This window comes from Triplophysa dalaica, chromosome 11, assembly GCF_015846415.1.
Source record: "Triplophysa dalaica isolate WHDGS20190420 chromosome 11, ASM1584641v1, whole genome shotgun sequence".
Lineage (NCBI taxonomy): Eukaryota > Metazoa > Chordata > Actinopteri > Cypriniformes > Nemacheilidae > Triplophysa > Triplophysa dalaica.
In genome coordinates, this window is record NC_079552.1 from 23,442,503 (window position 1) to 23,459,816 (window position 17,314).

Here is a 17,314-nt window from a genome sequence, read left to right on the forward strand (position 1 = left end):
TTCAACGCAGTATTGATTCATCTCGAAAAAGAGCTTGTTTATATAGATCAGTGGTTCAGACCGATCGATGGTGACATCACATTCCCGCGAGAAAAGTTTAGTGCACAGTGCTCCGCATGCTTTAGAATCTCTCTCGCGGTACTTTGATGTCACCCCGCAGATCGGTCTGAGCTGCGCCGCATGACATTGAGCAGACCTACTTCCTTTACACGCGATTCACTTCCGGCTCGTTCTTTTCTACTGCGCGTCTGATCTCAGTGCAGTCGCACGTGTAGGTCTGCTGGACATCGACTGAGATGCCGTCAAAGATTGAGACTGACGCCGATCACACCACATACACGGAGGACGTGGAGAGCGGTCTGGAGCTAATAAAGGTCAGTGTGAAGTTTTAACACTACACGATCAACTGTTATAACGCTTCCGGTAACAGTTACTGCTGCTCTCACGGTAGAATCTTTCTCCTCATGTCATTATCAGAAATATACAGCAGCACTTTACATGTTAACTCCCACAACTCAAGTTATGAGTGATGACTGAGACGAAATCAGAGTTTGCGTTACTTATCTATATGTGCGCACGTGGGGGCCGACATCATTCAGTGTTCACGTGGTACATACGTTGTTTGGTTGAGAATACAAACAGGCGTGTTCGAGTTCACGTGGCGTCCACGCCCACGCTTGAGTAGGGACAATCTAACCCTCTCCATTGACTTTCTATTGCGGGAAGCTGCCTTGCCTGAGCTTCCGTGTCATTTATGAAAAAAAAAACAGAACAATGCTTAAAAGCTGCTGTGTGACAAGGTCAGTGTACAGCAAACAAGCCAAAAAACACATTTGAATGGCGTTAGTTAAAGAAAGGCAACGATAGGTTTAGACATGTATACTTTACTTTCAAAATCAGAAGACAATGTAATATAAGATAAAGAAAGCATGCAATTTGTATCTAATTTATAAATTCTTAATTATATTCTCTTTGTATTTGACTATTGCAGTTTTGATCATTAAAAGGGGAAAAAATGATTTGGTCAACTGTGTAGAGATCCTAGAGATCCATTCTTTTGCACGTATTCCCGGGCAGCCGAGGTACATAACGTGAAATAAAAAAGATAGCTTCTTCTCGACACTTGTCTTGTGCATTTAATTAAAGTGTATTTATCCATTCTGCTATTATTGTACAAATGAATGTAATTGTAAACTCTTTCATTGCTGAATGAAATTTAAATACAATTATGAACAGTGATTGGCTTCCAGTGAAATGCAATATGATATAATAACAATACGACAGAAAGTATAAATAACACAGATTTACAGGAAGCAAACTGTAGCATTAAACATAATTATAGAACGGTCAGTTCTGGTCCTTAAAGAGATACTCAACTGAAAAATGTTAATTCTGTCATCATTTACTCACCCTCAAGTTGATCCAAACCAGTATACATTTCTTTGTTCTGTTGAACACAAAGACAGATATTTGGAAAAATGACATTTCTGGGACATCATCCACTACCATAGTAGGAAAAATCTTTTTTGTTCCGATTCAAGAACGGTTCTGGAGCACCTCTGACTAGCATTTAAACCGTTCGTACTATGGCAGTCAATCGTCAAACAAAGACATTTATACAGATTAGGAACAACTTTTTATTTTGGGGTTGGAGTATCCCTTTACCTCTGATTGGTTGAGCGGTGTTCGAAGCCGTTATAAAATACCCTGATTTATAAATGCTGACCACATTACAATACACAGCCCAAGTAGGCTATCACTTATTTTCTGTGTTTTAAGACACCTTGCTACATGTATGAAATAACTTTGCATCTTAAGTCTTCAACAACATCCCATCATAAACCTCCCACCTACCTCAATATGAAACGTTTTTTCTGATCTCGACTATAAACAGACACTATTCTCTAGTTCGTCCTCATTTGACCTTCATCTACACATGATACATTGATTTAACATGCAAACAGTGTGACATCAACAAGCTTGCACTTTTTGTTTTTGTCCAGAAAAAGATGAAAAAAACGAAAGAGAAAAAGGTTGCGTTAGAGACGAAAGAGTGTGAATCACCTGCTCCCAAAAAGCCAAAGCGTGAGAAGATGAACACTTCAGATGTAAATGGAAACACCGACACGAGTCACATCAAGGTAATGAATCTCCATTACTGTCAGTGTCTGGTAACAATGATGATGTCACATGTGAACACTGTGAGAAGCTGATGGGGAGAAGACAGAGTTTCACCTCAAAATCTTTGATCCAAGTTGTGAAGCATAACTGCACAAGAGAATGATGACCGCTCTCAACAGTCAGTATTGTCCTGCCCTCAGACTGAGATCTGTGTCATGCTGAGAAGAGTATTACAAATAATTTATTAGAAACACTGACATTTGTTATTATTTTTTATGGAATATTGCAGTTTTGATATCTTGGTTACTTTCAGATGAATTTGATAGGATGTAGATCAGTGTTCAACTAGTTGTGTGTCACCATGTCTCGCAGTGGTTTAATTTCTCTGAGCCAGACCTGCATATGTTAACAAATTAACAGTATAACATCAACAAGCATGTACTTTTGTTTTTGTTCAGAAAAAGAAGAAGAAACTGAAAGAGGAGAAGACCACAGAAGAGACAGATGAGTGTGTATCACCCGCTCCCAAAAAGATCAAGAGTGAGAAAATGAACGCATCAGATGTGAACGGAGACGCAGACGCAAGTTACATCAAGGTAATGAATCACAGTGATGCTGCTATGACCGTTCAACACACAGACGGAGGAGACGCAGATTTTCTGTGGTAATCACACAACTTACATGAAAGTGTAAAAACACCAGTGCTTCTGCAGAGGTGCAAGTGTCTGTTTTGTGCAGTGCGAGGAGATCACTTGATCTGCATTCAAGATGATGTTGAATGAAGAGTATTATGTTGGCTGCTCTTGATAGGGCTCAGTAGTGAACCTTGAGAGGATAAAGTGAGTTTGTTGGTGTTGTGTTAATCTTTGTCATTTTTAATGTGCCGCAACTGTATCAGGAGTGAAGCAGTACGTAGACCGGTAAAATTTGGCATTTTTTGCACAATATAACGGGGCTCTAGAGTGCGACCAATTTGGTTGCAAATGCGACCTTATTTTTCGAATGGTGCGACTAAAAATAATCAAAGGTCGCACCAGTGCGACCAGCCGTTCAAGGGAGAAAAAAGTCTCCAACTCTCAAAGTCTCCCTGTAATCCAACAACAGGCACACATTAGGCCCATATCGTGGTCTAAACCAATCAGAGATGGTGAAGGGCGGACCCCCCTCTGATTGGCTGTGGTCCAGATATTCCTGTACGTGTGTGAACCAGAGGTTGAGTTAACCGAAAAATCTGAAGGCCGTCCGTCATTTCGGCGGATCACAATGAGGGCAATTTGTTAATCCCTGTTTCCCTTCATGATATGCTCGCGAAGCGACATGCGTGTTTTCACCCGTCATTGTTACTGACTAGACATACGGGATGCAATCTGGGAAAACCCGTCAGATGTCAAGCTTGGACGAGGGATAGACAGTTCACCTTTCAGAGTAAACCACATAACATGAAGGAATGAAGGACTATCAATGCACATTTCCCGCCAGTCCCGTGTAAACTATGGCACACAAAGTTGTTTTATACAATGTTTTTGTGAGATGACTGAGATCCCAGTCTAGATCACCAGGAGTTATCACCGCTCCACTGCTCACGCGAGCCGGACCGCGATCTCAAAACATACAAGAGATGATCAAAAGTCCTGACACTATGCACATGATAAACAACGTAAAACTTGCTTCACTGCTTATGAGTTGTTGTCAGTAATGTTTGTTAGTTTCCTCGTGTAGTGATAATGGCAGAGCTCTCGTTCTTTAAGTGTGCGCTGCACCATTTTCATTACTTTCATTTTATTCAAACGGTTTTGTACAGTATTTTTCACTTCAACACTAGGAAATGTTTTTTTATTGTTATTAGAGTAAGTCTCTTACCACTGTAAAGTGTTTTTTATTTGTGATACTGGACTATTGTGCTTTTATTCTCATCACTGAACTTTAAACACGTTTTTCTCTAAATTCCGTTCCTGAACATCATATCGCTTCAGTCGACCTCAGCCATAACTTCAGTTACATGCACAAGATCTGAGCAAAATAAAAACTGATTTGGAAAGGGCGTGAATATCGTATCAAAAACAGTATATAAATTTGCACCATTTGTTGGGTTTTCTCATATCTATTCACATATGAACATAAAGATTAAATGTATAAATGAATATAAACAACAACGGCTTTATCTGGAATTCAGTTGTATTAAAATATAACAAGTTCCGAGATGCAAGTACAGCGTGATGACGTCACGAACATACTAATTACTGCCTAACGCCACCTTGCACTATAGTGACGTGTAATAATAGATTATGACAGATTTTTTACGAGCCTGTCAGTCAAAATGACGGACAATAAAAAAGTCTAGCGCAACCTCTGGTGTGTACGTTTGTAAATGTGTGTGCTGCAGTCAGACAGAGAGAGTTGAGCAGCCGTCAGTTAAACAGAGTGGATGTAGCCGCGGATGATGAGAGAAGATGACAAGAACGATTGACAGCTTTTTCGTAAATAATGTTAGGTTAAGGCCTGATCTATCCGAAAAATCATAAGCAATGCCCTGACACGGAGCCATCGACCTCCCAGGTTATGTCAAGACCTGGTCCATTTATCTTGAGATCTTTTAAGTTTAAATTTCAGTTCAGTGAAGCACTTTAAGCACCAACACTTTTTCAGTAAGTTACCTTTCTTGTAGATTAGTGCTTCAAATAAAGAACTTTATGTTGACCAGATTGTTAGTTAATCATTTACAAGTCAATTTTGCCTATATGGACATTTAAAAAAAAAAAAAGAACTGGTAAAACCAGTTTAATGTTAAATGCGATGCGTTGGAAAATTTGGGTGTACCTAAGAAAAAAGTTGGGAGCACCAGTGCAACCAGTGCAAAAAGTTAGTCTATAGCCCTGTATTAAAGATATGAAACATCATTTATAAAGTCCCTGAGTGCGTGCTCATTTTAAATTCTGTCGCAACAGTAAATTGATGTTTAAATTGGAGTTTAAACTAATCATGGTCAATACATCCAGTAGCTCCTCACTGCAGAACGTGACATCCAGGAGGCAAGTTCAGATCCAGTCTCCTCATTGCATTGTGATTGGCCGACACTAGATCCAGTCTCTTTCCACTACGTTTTGATTGGTTTTGGTTTTGCCACATCACACCTCAAACTTGTTGTTGCTCTACCAGTTTCCCATTGAGACATAACTAAAGTTATTCTTTTGACTGAAAACCAACCTTAAAAGGGACGTTCTTTTTTGGCGTTTTCTGTTAAGTTTGGGTTAACAAATATTTAACTGTGATCATTACTTCCAAGTGTACACTAAATTATGACATTGATTAGAGCAAAAGTTGGCGACCACAAGTTGCAAATTAGTCCAAGTGTCTAAAGTGTTAGGAACTTGTGTTCTGCAGTGAGGACCATCTCCATAAATTTCTGGCGATAACAGTAGTTTGAACCATTGATTAACATCAGCGATCCCCACCTATAGACCGCATTATAGCAACAACATCCCTGTAGTTTATTTCTGATAACAAGCAAAAGAAATAGCAAGTAAATTACATGAACTAGCTAGTTCAAAGTATGTCTAGCCAGCATGATTTTGGGAGTAGATTATTAGATTTTGTGGGTTAAGTGTCAAATATTTTGGCTTCGTCAGTCTGTGGTGGTTTACGTCATGAATGGAAATCACTGATACTTGTGTTTTTGTCATTAATTTGTCTTTTTACCTTTGTATTTGAAATTGCTCTCTTCTGCACCAAATTGTTTAGCCGAAGAAAAAGAAACCGGTGACCGCAGAGATGTCCTCCGAAGCCAGCTCAGCTCCTCCGGCAGAAGCGTCCAGTGAAGACTCCAGCAGTGACATTGAGAAAGTGTGTGGTCGTCACTCTATCATCTCATGGCTTGACTTTCTGCGGCTCACTTTCCTCATGGCTGTCATTATTTCTGCAGGAAACGCCGGAGCAGAGAGAGGGAGCGTTTTCCAACTTCAATATCTCTCAGGATACCATCAAACTTTTGCACGGTAAAACCACTTCAGAACTCGCCACCAAAAACTTTGACTTTGTTCATAATTAGAAAGCGCATTACAGGATGTGTGCATGTGTGTGTTTGATACGAGCGTGCCGTACACGTCCTGAAAAGTGAAGCCAAAGCAATTTGATCGTCTCCTGGTGGCTGGATGCAGTAGAGTAAACCCCACAGTAAATGGAGGTGCATCTGTGTATGGTTTTATACACACAGTGTGTGATGGATTCATATATTTGTTGATTTCTTTCAGCTCGTGGGGTGACGTACCTTTTTGACATCCAGGTGAAGACCTTTAACGCAGTGTTTGATGGAAAAGATGTGGTTGGTCAGGCGAGGACGGGTACAGGCAAGACTTTCTCATTTGCTGTTCCTCTGGTGGAGAAGCTGCAGATGAATGGTGATGACAGGAGGAGAGGTCGAGCTCCTAAGGTACAATCACACACACACGTGCTGTCTTTATACTCCATGTCTTTAAGCAGATGTGTGTTTGTGTGAGAAATCTACACTGGTGTCATGATGCTGGTGAGATCTGCTTTACCACTTCACTTTGAGACATCTGTATATGGTTGGGACTCCAAAATCAATTCCAATTTGGAGACGGAATCGAAAGGCTAAGAATCAGATAATAAACAGAAGGAATTAGAATCATTTACATTTATGCATTTGGCAGACACTTTGGGGTGATTTACATTGCAGTAACCTATACATTTATACATAGGTATGTGCAATCCCCTGGGATTGAACCCATGCACTTGCATGGGCTGGGTTTTTGTGACCAAATTTTCGATTCCTGTTTTTATAGTTTCGATTCGATATCGATTAGTACTTCAATTAAAATGCTAGTTTTGCAGGCATGGAATCCACATTTATCCACAAGGATGTTAGGGCTGGGGGTAAACAATTATTTATTAAACGATTAACAATTATTTTATCGATTAGTCGACTAATCTAACGACTAATTGGGCAATTAATCTAACACTTATTTTTCTGTTGCTCATTAATAAAAACCATAATGTATCTCAAATAAATACCCAAAAAAATCCTAATAATATACGTTATTAAACAACTGTTTGGCACACCAAAAAAATATTCTGCTTTACACAAAATAAAATAAATACAATTATTTTACTGTTATACAAAATGAAAGACCAGTTTGTTTACTCTTTACAGTACCGACATAACTCTTATGTTCATAAAATTCTAAAGGTGTAGTGAAAAAAAAAAAACACTGTGCAGTGCACAGTATATACATTCCTGAGTGTTTAACACAATATAAAATTCCTGTTTTTGCGTATATTTTACATGCATTGCATCTCTTTCCCAAGATATGACGCCAAGGTTCTTTGCTTTGTCCTAGAAAACACGAAAGCAATGCATATTAGAACAACAGCTATGACTGTGGGGTATTTTAAATCTACTCTTAACCTCATTGTAGTGCTATGCTATGATTAGATTATTTTAATGCTAAAGTGGCTATCTAGCAGCTGAGCACTTTGGTGGTACTAGGCTAACCAATTAACCAACATATCTTAACTCTCTGTGCAGTTTGTTCGTGCTAAGTTAGTAGCTCGCGTTCACGTTAGCTAACGTCAGCTACTATAGATAGCGGTGTTCTGCAGCCGTAAGCTAGCTTCCATTCAAGCCAACATTAGACGATAACTAAAGTTAGATAAACTCAGCGGTCTAGGCGCTACATAGCACAAACAAACTGCACGGAGAGCTAACATAGTTAGCTAGCACCACCGAAGTGAGCAGAGCTCAAGCTACACTACACAAACATGTAATTAATTTAGCCAACGTTAGTACTTGTTATTGTCTCCTTCACGAGTGAAAATGGGGTGCCTCCGTTTCAGATGCTCCAACATTGCTGTTGGGCTGGCGTAGTATGCCAACTCCATTTGGAAAAGAGCGCAAATAACGACACCTTTACGTTTGGGACTAAATTTTAAGTATTCCCATACCCATGTTTTGGTCTCCCACCTATGTGTGGCGAGCTGCTGCTAAGCGTAGACGCAAAAATATGAAGTTGACGAAATTTTTACGTCGACGTCGTTGACGCGTCGCTACAGGCCTAATGGACGTCCAGTGCAGTGCAGATCCAGACATTCACAGAGGCTAAAACGGTGATTGTGCATCAAAAGGTTTCAACCATGTTAGTACGCAAGTGAGTGGTCTAAACTTATTTAGAGAGCGCATTTTTATTTTCGGTCGCGCATGCGCACCACTTATGTGCATCCCAGGATATAGTGACATGTTATGCCTTTTCAATGAGGTACTTGCGTGTCAGCATTACGTATCTCGGCTCCAAAACATTGATTAGATTGTGAAATCCCTCGTTCTCAACTATTGCCTATGGGCGTAAATCCTTGCAAATCATCATGACTATAATCAGTTATTATCTTAGCGCGAAGTGAATCTGACTGTAATTTGCTGGCCAAATCAACGTCTAGTCGTTGCTGTCCAGAATCGCATGAACAAGATATCGTGTCAGGGTGACGACTCCCCGGGGTTTTTGTAGGTTTGTTGTGTTGTTGCTAAATCGTAGCTCTTGTGGGCGCAGTTGTTTTTTCGTCCTCACCATTGCCTTCATTGCCTTTAAACATAAAGTGCTTCCACACATCAGACTTTAATTTAGCCGGCGCTGGGGTCCATTGGCTACCGTGAGCTTCCGCCATGATCCTTTTTTCCCTCTGCGACTTTTTATTTGAATTTATTTTGTTTTATTTGTATCAGCACGAGTGATTGCGACATTTTCAGGAAGATAGGCGAAATACAGATATCCTTGAACTAAAGCACACGCATTAAGAATTGATTTCCTGAATCGATATTGTTTCGTTAAATTGAAAATCAATTAATATCGAAGAATCAATATTTTTTACCCAGCCCTAATATCTATCACCAAACCTGCGACAGACGACATGAACGCAGACCCAGCCCTGTCGTTAACCCCATGCGTGGGGGTTGGTGTGCTGCACAGTCACTTCCTACTGACCCGTGAGGAGGATGTAGTTCTGATGTCACTAACCAGCGGCTGACATCAGTTCCAGAGGCATAGCTGTGTATGATATTATCATCGTCTCATGTGTGCTGGTTTCTGATGTGTGTCTCCACGCAGGTCTTGGTTCTCACACCGACCCGAGAACTCGCCATTCAAGTGTCCAAAGACTTCAAGGACATCACGAGAAAACTCTCAGTTGTGTGTTTCTACGGAGGAAGCCCCTACAACTCACAGAGTATGAGTTTCCTCTTTATTTTGTCTGTGTGTTATTATTGTTGTATAATGTTTCTATAATTGTGACGTGATATAGCTATAGACAGTCTCATTGGACGTGCGTGCGCCCCTGACCCCAGTTTACTTCTGGTTTATGTTTGGCTAGTGTCTTATAATATAACTATTTATATTTGATTTAATTTATTTTTATATTATTTTATTGTATAATAATTGTGTTAAATAAAGGATTTGTTGAATTTTGTTGTATGTTCGTTTGATTAAATAAATAACTTTTTGAATGGGTCCTGTAGTTCGGTCGTATTTAAAGAAACTGTATGGTACATTGACATCGAGTGGTTGAGCTTGCTATTGCAGTCTAAATTCAAAATATTAGAGATGATTTTAGCCAAGAAACGCTTCTTCTCGCTTTCTATATTAAATAATCTATTGACACTCTGTTGTTGGTGGATGTGTACCGGAAGTTCATGTGGGGTCAAAAAAGTGTGCATGCGAAGTGATGTTTGTTTACCGTCTATATAGCAACGTGAGTAATAATGTCATGTGTTTTTTGTCAGTTGATGCTATCCGCAATGGCATCGATATTCTGGTGGGAACGCCGGGTCGAATCAGTGACCACCTGAAGAACAACAAACTGGATCTGTGTCAGCTCAAACATGTGGTTCTGGACGAGGTGGATCAAATGCTGGACATGGGCTTTGCAGAGCAGGTGGAGGAGATCCTCTCGATGTCTTACATAAAAGGTACTCTGATGGCATTATCACGTAAATCAAATTGTCAGTGAGTGCATGTAGCGATGAATGTAAATATAATGGATCTAGGCAGAACATTCATGTGTCTAATGTGTTTGCATCCAGACGCAGAGGAGAAACCTCAGACGCTGCTCTTCTCAGCCACGTGTCCTTCTTGGGTTTATGACGTGGCTAAGAAATACATGAGATCTCAGTACATGCATGTGGATCTCATCGGGAAGAAGACGCAGAAAACCGCCACCACAGTCGAGGTAAAACATTACAGCTTCACACAGTTTGGCACTGCAATGCACTGCAATGCCGCTGGACAGGCCCACGATTGTTACGTGTCGCAAGAATGACGTGCCGATCGATGTCCAGAGCGCCGAATGTCGTCTGTTACTTATGTTTGGAATGAACAGCTGTGACGGTCTGACGTGTGTGTTTTTATGGCTTGCAGCACCTGGCTATCGCCTGTCACTGGTCTCAGAGAGCGTCGGTCATTGGCGACGTCATTAAGGTGTACAGTGGCAGCCACAGTCGGACCATCGTCTTCTGTGAGACCAAGAAAGATGCCACAGAGCTCTCCATGAACACTTCCATCAAACAGGTCCTGAGAATGGTCTTCACTGAACATCGAGTGTTTCTGCTGCTCTTTACTGAATGTGCGTATCTTGTTTGTGTGTGCTGTAGAGCTGTCAGTCGTTGCACGGTGACATCGCTCAGAAACAGAGAGAGATCACACTGAAAGGCTTCAGGAACGGTACCTTCGAAGTGCTGGTGGCCACAAACGTGGCAGCTCGCGGTCTGGACATATCAGAGGTGGATCTGGTCATCCAGTGCTCCCCCCCAAAGGTACGACAGTCATCGCATCATAGATTCAAAAAATTTGTAGGGGTGTAATGGTACATCTGACTCACCATCCCACACAATACAGACATCAATGTTATGAATTAGGCATGAGCCAGGATGAGATTTTCACCTCAAGCAAAATTTTCACCAAATCATGGTATTGACCCAATTCATTTCAATTTTATTTCCACAGAGCTTTTCACAGTTTTGCATTGTTGAACGGAGCTTTACATGCATTCGGGCAGTAGTTACAGGAGTAAAGAGATATTGTAATGAAAAATCAAACATGGTGGTAGGGTTGGGAGATGTCTGCCTATGGTGAAACATTTCTATTGACAATGACATCAGCTTCCTCTCTAAACAGCACGAGCTGCGCAGTGTAGTGTATTTCCGGGAAACTATGGGTTTAACCTCAGTAAAAAACGTATAATTAATAATGATTAGGGATGCACCGATACTACTTTTTACTTGCCGATTCCGATATCTGGATATTGCCAGAGGTGGATAGTTCTTAAGCATGTTTACTTTCAAATACATTTTAAAATATCTGTACTTTATCATAGTACTTTAGACAAAAAATACTTCCCTACAGTATGAAGCACATCATACTTACTACTTAATCCATGAGTACATTAAAATCTACCACTTTCCTTTACTTAAGTATTTTTACTTTTTTTGTCGAAAAGTATGATTTTTTTTGTATAAGTGCTGTATTAAACTTACAAAACAAAATGTGGTCTCATAAAGCACAGATACGTACAAAACGTACAAATAAATCCGTGTTTATTACACAAAACTATCACAATATAAAAATTCTTCAAACTCGCTCATGCACATCCTGGACACAAAATAATGCGCTTAATGCACCCGCTTCACTCACGAGCATCCCGCATAGTGATGATCCTGATGTCGCGGGGATCTTTCAAAAGTTCAAAACAATTATAACACAAAGAGAATATATATGTTATGTGTTATTGTGTATGAAAACGCAGAACATAGACCACTTCAATTGCTTGAATCTAAAAACGTTACACTCAGCGAGTACCTAGCTATCAAAATACATGACATCGAATACAGTGCATGACAACTTTTATGGTAATTTCCTGATAGTTAGTCCTTTTTGAAGCTTTAGAGTAACATCCACGGGTAACGCAACGGATCGGACTGAAGAGAACCCGTCAGTCCGATACCCGATCCAGCAAAACAGACCCTTATCGGTCCCAATTCCGATCCAGAGTATTGGATTGGTGCATCCCTAATAATGACTAACCCTACCTTTTTTATACACTTTACTTGATGCAGCAGAATTAATAATAGCGACTAACTAAATGCACTCGTCCAGCGAGTGATCAGCAGATCGTATATCAGCTCTTAAGAAATATTACTTTCCTTGCCTTGGAACCATAACACTCTTACTGTAGTGCAGCACCGCTTCAGAAATCATGACGAAATCAAGCAGTTTAAGGGGCAATAATATGAGATAAAGAAACACAGTTGTTCGTGCTTGTGGATCTTTCATGTGCAGTTTTGAATAACAGGGCATGACGATAGAATTTTGATACTGTTTTCGCCCCATATTAATGTTTTTTTGCGTTGGTAAGTTGAAGTCTCTGCTGATAAGAAAGGTCCTGGAGACTCTTGTTCATATTAAAAAGCATTAGCGTGTGTAATGTATGCAGGACGTGGAGTCGTACATCCATCGCTCTGGACGAACGGGCCGAGCAGGACGAACCGGCGTCTGTATCTGTTTCTACCAGCGTAAAGAGGAAAGCCAGCTGAAGTTTGTGGAGCAGAAAGCTGTAAGGCACTCGCAAACTCTTCTGATGAACCACAGTCATTAAAATAATGTCACATGACATGCTCAAATGTTTGTCCTTACATTACCAGGGCATCACTTTTAAACGTGTGGGGGTCCCAACAGCAAATGACATCATCAAATCCTCCAGTAAAGACGCCATGAGGTGAGACAATTTACACAGTGAGGTCTTTGAGATCCTGTCAGCCTGTTCTCGTAAACTCATGTCTGTCATGTTTTTCTTTTTTTTATTCGTCCCAGGTTTTTGGACTCTGTTCCGCTAACAGCCATTGAATATTTTCGTGAGGCAGCGCGTGAGCTGATCGAGCAGCGGGGAGCGCTGGAGTCACTGGCGGCCGCGCTCGCTCATATATCAGGAGCCACAAACCTGGAGCAGCGCTCTCTCCTCTGCTCGGACATTGTACGACACCTTCGCTTTTATTTCCGCCTCACTAACTTTGGTTCTTCTAAACTAATGTAATAATTCATGGCAGTGTTTCTTACCTTTTTCTAATACAATTATATATATTTTTCAGCTAATTCACCGTTAACCGACTGATTTGTTGCGTTAGTGTGGATTAACCGTAAAGCACTATTCTGTTTTAGATTTTTAGTTTTAGTTTTTCTCCCATGTATAATTTAATTTGTTTTGAATGTTTTGTTGATAGTATATTGTTCTAATGTGTGTGTAGTGGTTAAAGAGGAACATGTCTTGAAATACATCTTTACATCATTAGTGTAGTGTTTCTGCTAATCGACAGACAACAACTACAATGCTGCGAATGATTTGATTGATTTTTGACAAGATGTAGACGGCCTCACGTGTGTGTTTGTCGAGCGTTACGAGAGGAATTGTTGTATAAGTTGATCTGTTGTTTATGTCAGGGATTCACCACAATGATTCTGAACTGCAGCACGGAGATGAATAACATCGGTTACGCGTGGCGAGGGCTGAAGGATCAGCTCGGAGAAGAAATCGATGACCAGATCAGACGAATGACTTTCCTCAAGGGCAAGATGGTGCGTTCAAGTTCTCTAAGCACAGCGTACACGAAGATCTGTGACTGTAAACACACGCGTGTCCACTTTAATTTCATCTGTGTGTGTGCGTGTAGTGAAACGAAGTGGAGGTTATACACATTAAACAACTGGCAACAATCAGAGTCTTGCTTTTAACAAACTCTTTATTCCAGTAAAGATGAACTGACTACAGTCATGAGCGTCTGAAGAGAACTGCAGTTCCACAAGCGTGTTTTTGTTGGCGTCTTAATTGAAATAACAGCAAGCAATGTGAATGGACAGAATTTCTCTAGGCTGATCTTGTGCAGGATTTCTGATGTTGTTTGTGTTTCATATGTGCTCTCTCTTCTCTCAGGGTGTGTGTTTCGATGTGCCGGTCGGTAAAGCCAAGGAGATACAGGTATGATGTTTGTAAACTTACACCAGGTGAACATGTCTGTTCGTGTGTTTCTGTTGGAGTCGTTCTGTGGCGTTGGGTTTCACTAACACAGGCTTATCAACACACAAATGAAGCGTTTGTTTGCTGATTCCTGTGTTTTTGGCATCTACAGGGCAAATGGCAGGACAGCCGATGCTGGCAGCTGACGGTCGCAACGGAACTTCCAGAACTGGAGCAGAACCCGCGTCTCGGTGGCGAACGGATGTCCGGTGGCTTCGGAGGTCGGGGTCGAGGGGGTGGGCGAAGGTCGTTTGGCGGAGGCTTTAAGGGGAACGGCGGTCGAGGAGGACGGGGAGGACAGGGAGGAAGGGGAGGACAAGGAGGAAGGGGAGGACGGGGTCCTCAGAAACGAAGCTACAGTCAGTCCTTTGATTATTGATCACTGTGGACTGTCGTGATGATCTCACCCTCACAGGTTTTTTTTACTGCTGTTACTCCCTCAGACCATGAGATGCATGCAGATCGCTTTTACATGCAGCGGCGCTGTTTAGTTGATTACTGTAATTCACATTAAAGTGGCTTTACAACAAGTGCTGTTGTTTGTTTTATGTTCCAAATTGTGTCTGAGTCTTTCCAGTTTATTCATGTCCTTTACAAACAAAAACACGATAGTCGCTCAATCTGCTCTCTCTCATCTTTAGTCTCATCGATCTGACGAGTTCTTCAGAAGTCTACAGTCTGTCTGATAGGAGGGGCCTGAAAAATCCATCGTATCGCCTGAAACCAAAGATGTTTAGAGTAAATATTAGAATTCATTACAACCTAAAACTTTAAAAGCCCCACGTCTGTTACTGTTGCTTGCGACATTGTTGTAGTTATGAGACGTTCACATACAGAGAGACTCCATCCATGTCGAGTTTGTTCTCCAGTTTCTGTCGCTCTCATATAAAGGACTCCAGTGCTCCAGATTCTTCAGATGATCCACGATCTAAAGCACAAACACACAAGTCAAAGCTCGACAGCAAATCACGTAAACGTGAAACTTTTATTGTCAATACAGGTAGCTTCAGTCAGGTGGTTGTGTTCTTAACATGCATCTGTTGTTCAACAGCAAACTGACACTAATGTGAGGGCTTTATCCAACACTGCAAAAAACATATTGGTTACACTATATTTTCGTCTCGTTTTCCACTTCAAAAATGGAAACCAAGAAGCAACAAACAAGAAATTCAGCCAGTGGGCTGAGAAAAAGTGTGAGAGGAGACGTGATGCGTGTTACCTTCAGCACAGCTTGTGTTTGTTCGGCGTCATCCAGAGCGTTCTGCTGCAGTCCTGTACAAGACGTTCATTCAATGTCAAACTTTCACTCAACACATTGGTGAGCACATGACATAGCGTTCATGTTTTCTCACCCGGAGATGTGGTGCGGTAGACGGATGTCTCGACACGTCTAGAGAAATCCTCTCTTCTGAAGAGCTCTGCTGTGGAGTTTCCACCGTCATCTGCAAACTTCCAGAAGGCCTCTATTCTAACACAGCAAACATACAGCACAGCTCATCCTGGGAATTGTTTTGTTTTTCAAGCGATTCACGTCGTTTACCTGTAAATCTTTCCAGCGTTGGGTTTCGTGGAGGTGGTTGGGATTTGGCGTCTGTATCCAGGCTCCTCGATGCTTAAGAAAGTCAAGTGACAAACAACTGATCTCAATCACACATGAAAGTTTCTAAACGATATGTGAACGTATGGTTCATGAAATTACCTCTCCGTCTCTTGAGTGCTGTGCTGTGCGGCAGGAGAGTGTATACTCTGAAAGCGTTGTGTCCTTTCTTGATGCTTTTTTCTGGCAGCTCTTTGACGTCCGGCAGGGAATTGAGAGCACAGCGGAAGTTTGCCTTCCACGTCTTGGGATCAGGTTTGTCTGTGCCGGGCTTGTATCTCCCTAACATTTATGCGAGCAGAAATAGAGTTGATGGATTCAGATGCAGATGCATTTCTGGATGTGTAAATCAAGCTGAGAGGATGGTTGTATACAGTAGGAAAGGAAAGTTCACCTGTGTGGATGGCCCAGTTTCTGAAGAGAGTGGCATCTGTCTCAATATTCCAGCCGTGTCGAGCTGCATGCTTCCAGGGAATCTGGAAAACTCGAGCAGACTGCAGTTTGGTTTTAGTGTTAAGAATGCACAAATGCTACTCCAATAAAAATCTAATCAAACTCAGTCTTTGTGATGAAATGTACACACAGAGGACTTGTCTTAGATATCTCAGTTATTTCTCCTCAACTTCTGTGAGATCGAATGGAGACCGAATGAAGTCTCATTTGCACCACTTTTCCTCAGTCTCACTTATGTCTCTGTCATAGAAGAGATCTAAACAATGTGTCAAACTGAGCTCAGATTTGTCAAGATCTCAATATGAACCCTATACATGAACACTCTCCTTTGTTTCGGTTTTTATTTCACCTGAGCAGTTTCAGGAGAAACATCAGAGACTAATTGCTGGAATACACTACAAATCTGAGCAGATATTTTTTAAAGCTAGACATCATACACTTGCTAACTTTGAAAGTCAAATAGAAACACACTAACTGATCAAATCTGCTGACTGGCACAGACTTTCTGCAACAAGCCCCGACTGAAAATCTAAGATAAATCTTGTAGCGTGTTTTAGCCTTAAGATGATTCTCAAAACACAAAGAAGAACTTCTACTCCAGTGGGAGAGCAGTTAAATGACTGTTGGAGTCTGTTGGATGTTACCTCATCTATCCAGACGACTCCAGGATATCTGCCCGATTGGATCTGATCTTCCAGCCACGGCCGCAAGCGCTGACGTCCCTGCTGCATCTCTGAGTCTGCGGGGCAAACGTCTTCAACAGAACATCAGCTTTACACGGTTTGTGTCACTTCCGACGAATAACGCTGACATCGAGTTCAACTGCTCTTACCTGCTCCAACAGGTTTGAACGGTTTCCCTCAAACTGATGAAGAATTTCTGTGGGACTGATAGACTGAACCGGTTCACGCCTTCTCTGTCAGCTCACCAAACATTTAAAAGCTTGATGATGCCTGTCAAATGTGTTTATACAAACACTGAGCGTTCTTGATGTTCAGTAAAATACATAATAACCCTTTATAATGCTTTTGACAAGGTAAATATTTTGGATTGTTCAAATCTTTTGGCAATGTTTCAGAT

The 17,314-nt window shown here is 41.2% G+C and overlaps 2 protein-coding genes across 2 annotated transcripts; one reads left to right on the forward strand and one right to left on the reverse strand.

The window, feature by feature from the left end:
• Nucleotides 1-216: 216 nt before the first annotated feature.
• On the forward strand, nt 217-14,714 carry ddx21 (DEAD (Asp-Glu-Ala-Asp) box helicase 21). The gene is made up of 17 exons (XM_056760287.1): nt 217-374; nt 2,004-2,141; nt 2,580-2,717; nt 5,860-5,961; nt 6,041-6,113; nt 6,369-6,547; nt 9,234-9,351; nt 9,905-10,090; nt 10,205-10,350; nt 10,539-10,688; nt 10,772-10,933; nt 12,610-12,729; nt 12,818-12,891; nt 12,987-13,146; nt 13,611-13,745; nt 14,101-14,145; nt 14,297-14,714. The coding sequence occupies exons 1-17, from the start codon at nt 297-299 to the stop codon at nt 14,561-14,563; spliced, it is 2,271 nt and encodes a 756-aa protein (XP_056616265.1). The 5' UTR covers nt 217-296; the 3' UTR covers nt 14,564-14,714.
• Nucleotides 14,715-14,760: 46 nt separating this feature from the next.
• irf1a (interferon regulatory factor 1a) lies at nt 14,761-17,046 on the reverse strand. Its single transcript, XM_056760288.1, has 8 exons — nt 16,879-17,046; nt 16,176-16,275; nt 15,884-16,063; nt 15,725-15,796; nt 15,537-15,647; nt 15,404-15,456; nt 15,019-15,112; nt 14,761-14,901 (listed from the first exon to the last, which is right to left on the reverse strand). The coding sequence occupies exons 1-8, from the start codon at nt 16,963-16,965 to the stop codon at nt 14,828-14,830; spliced, it is 771 nt and encodes a 256-aa protein (XP_056616266.1). The 5' UTR covers nt 16,966-17,046; the 3' UTR covers nt 14,761-14,827.
• Between the last annotated feature and the right edge of the window lie 268 nt (nt 17,047-17,314).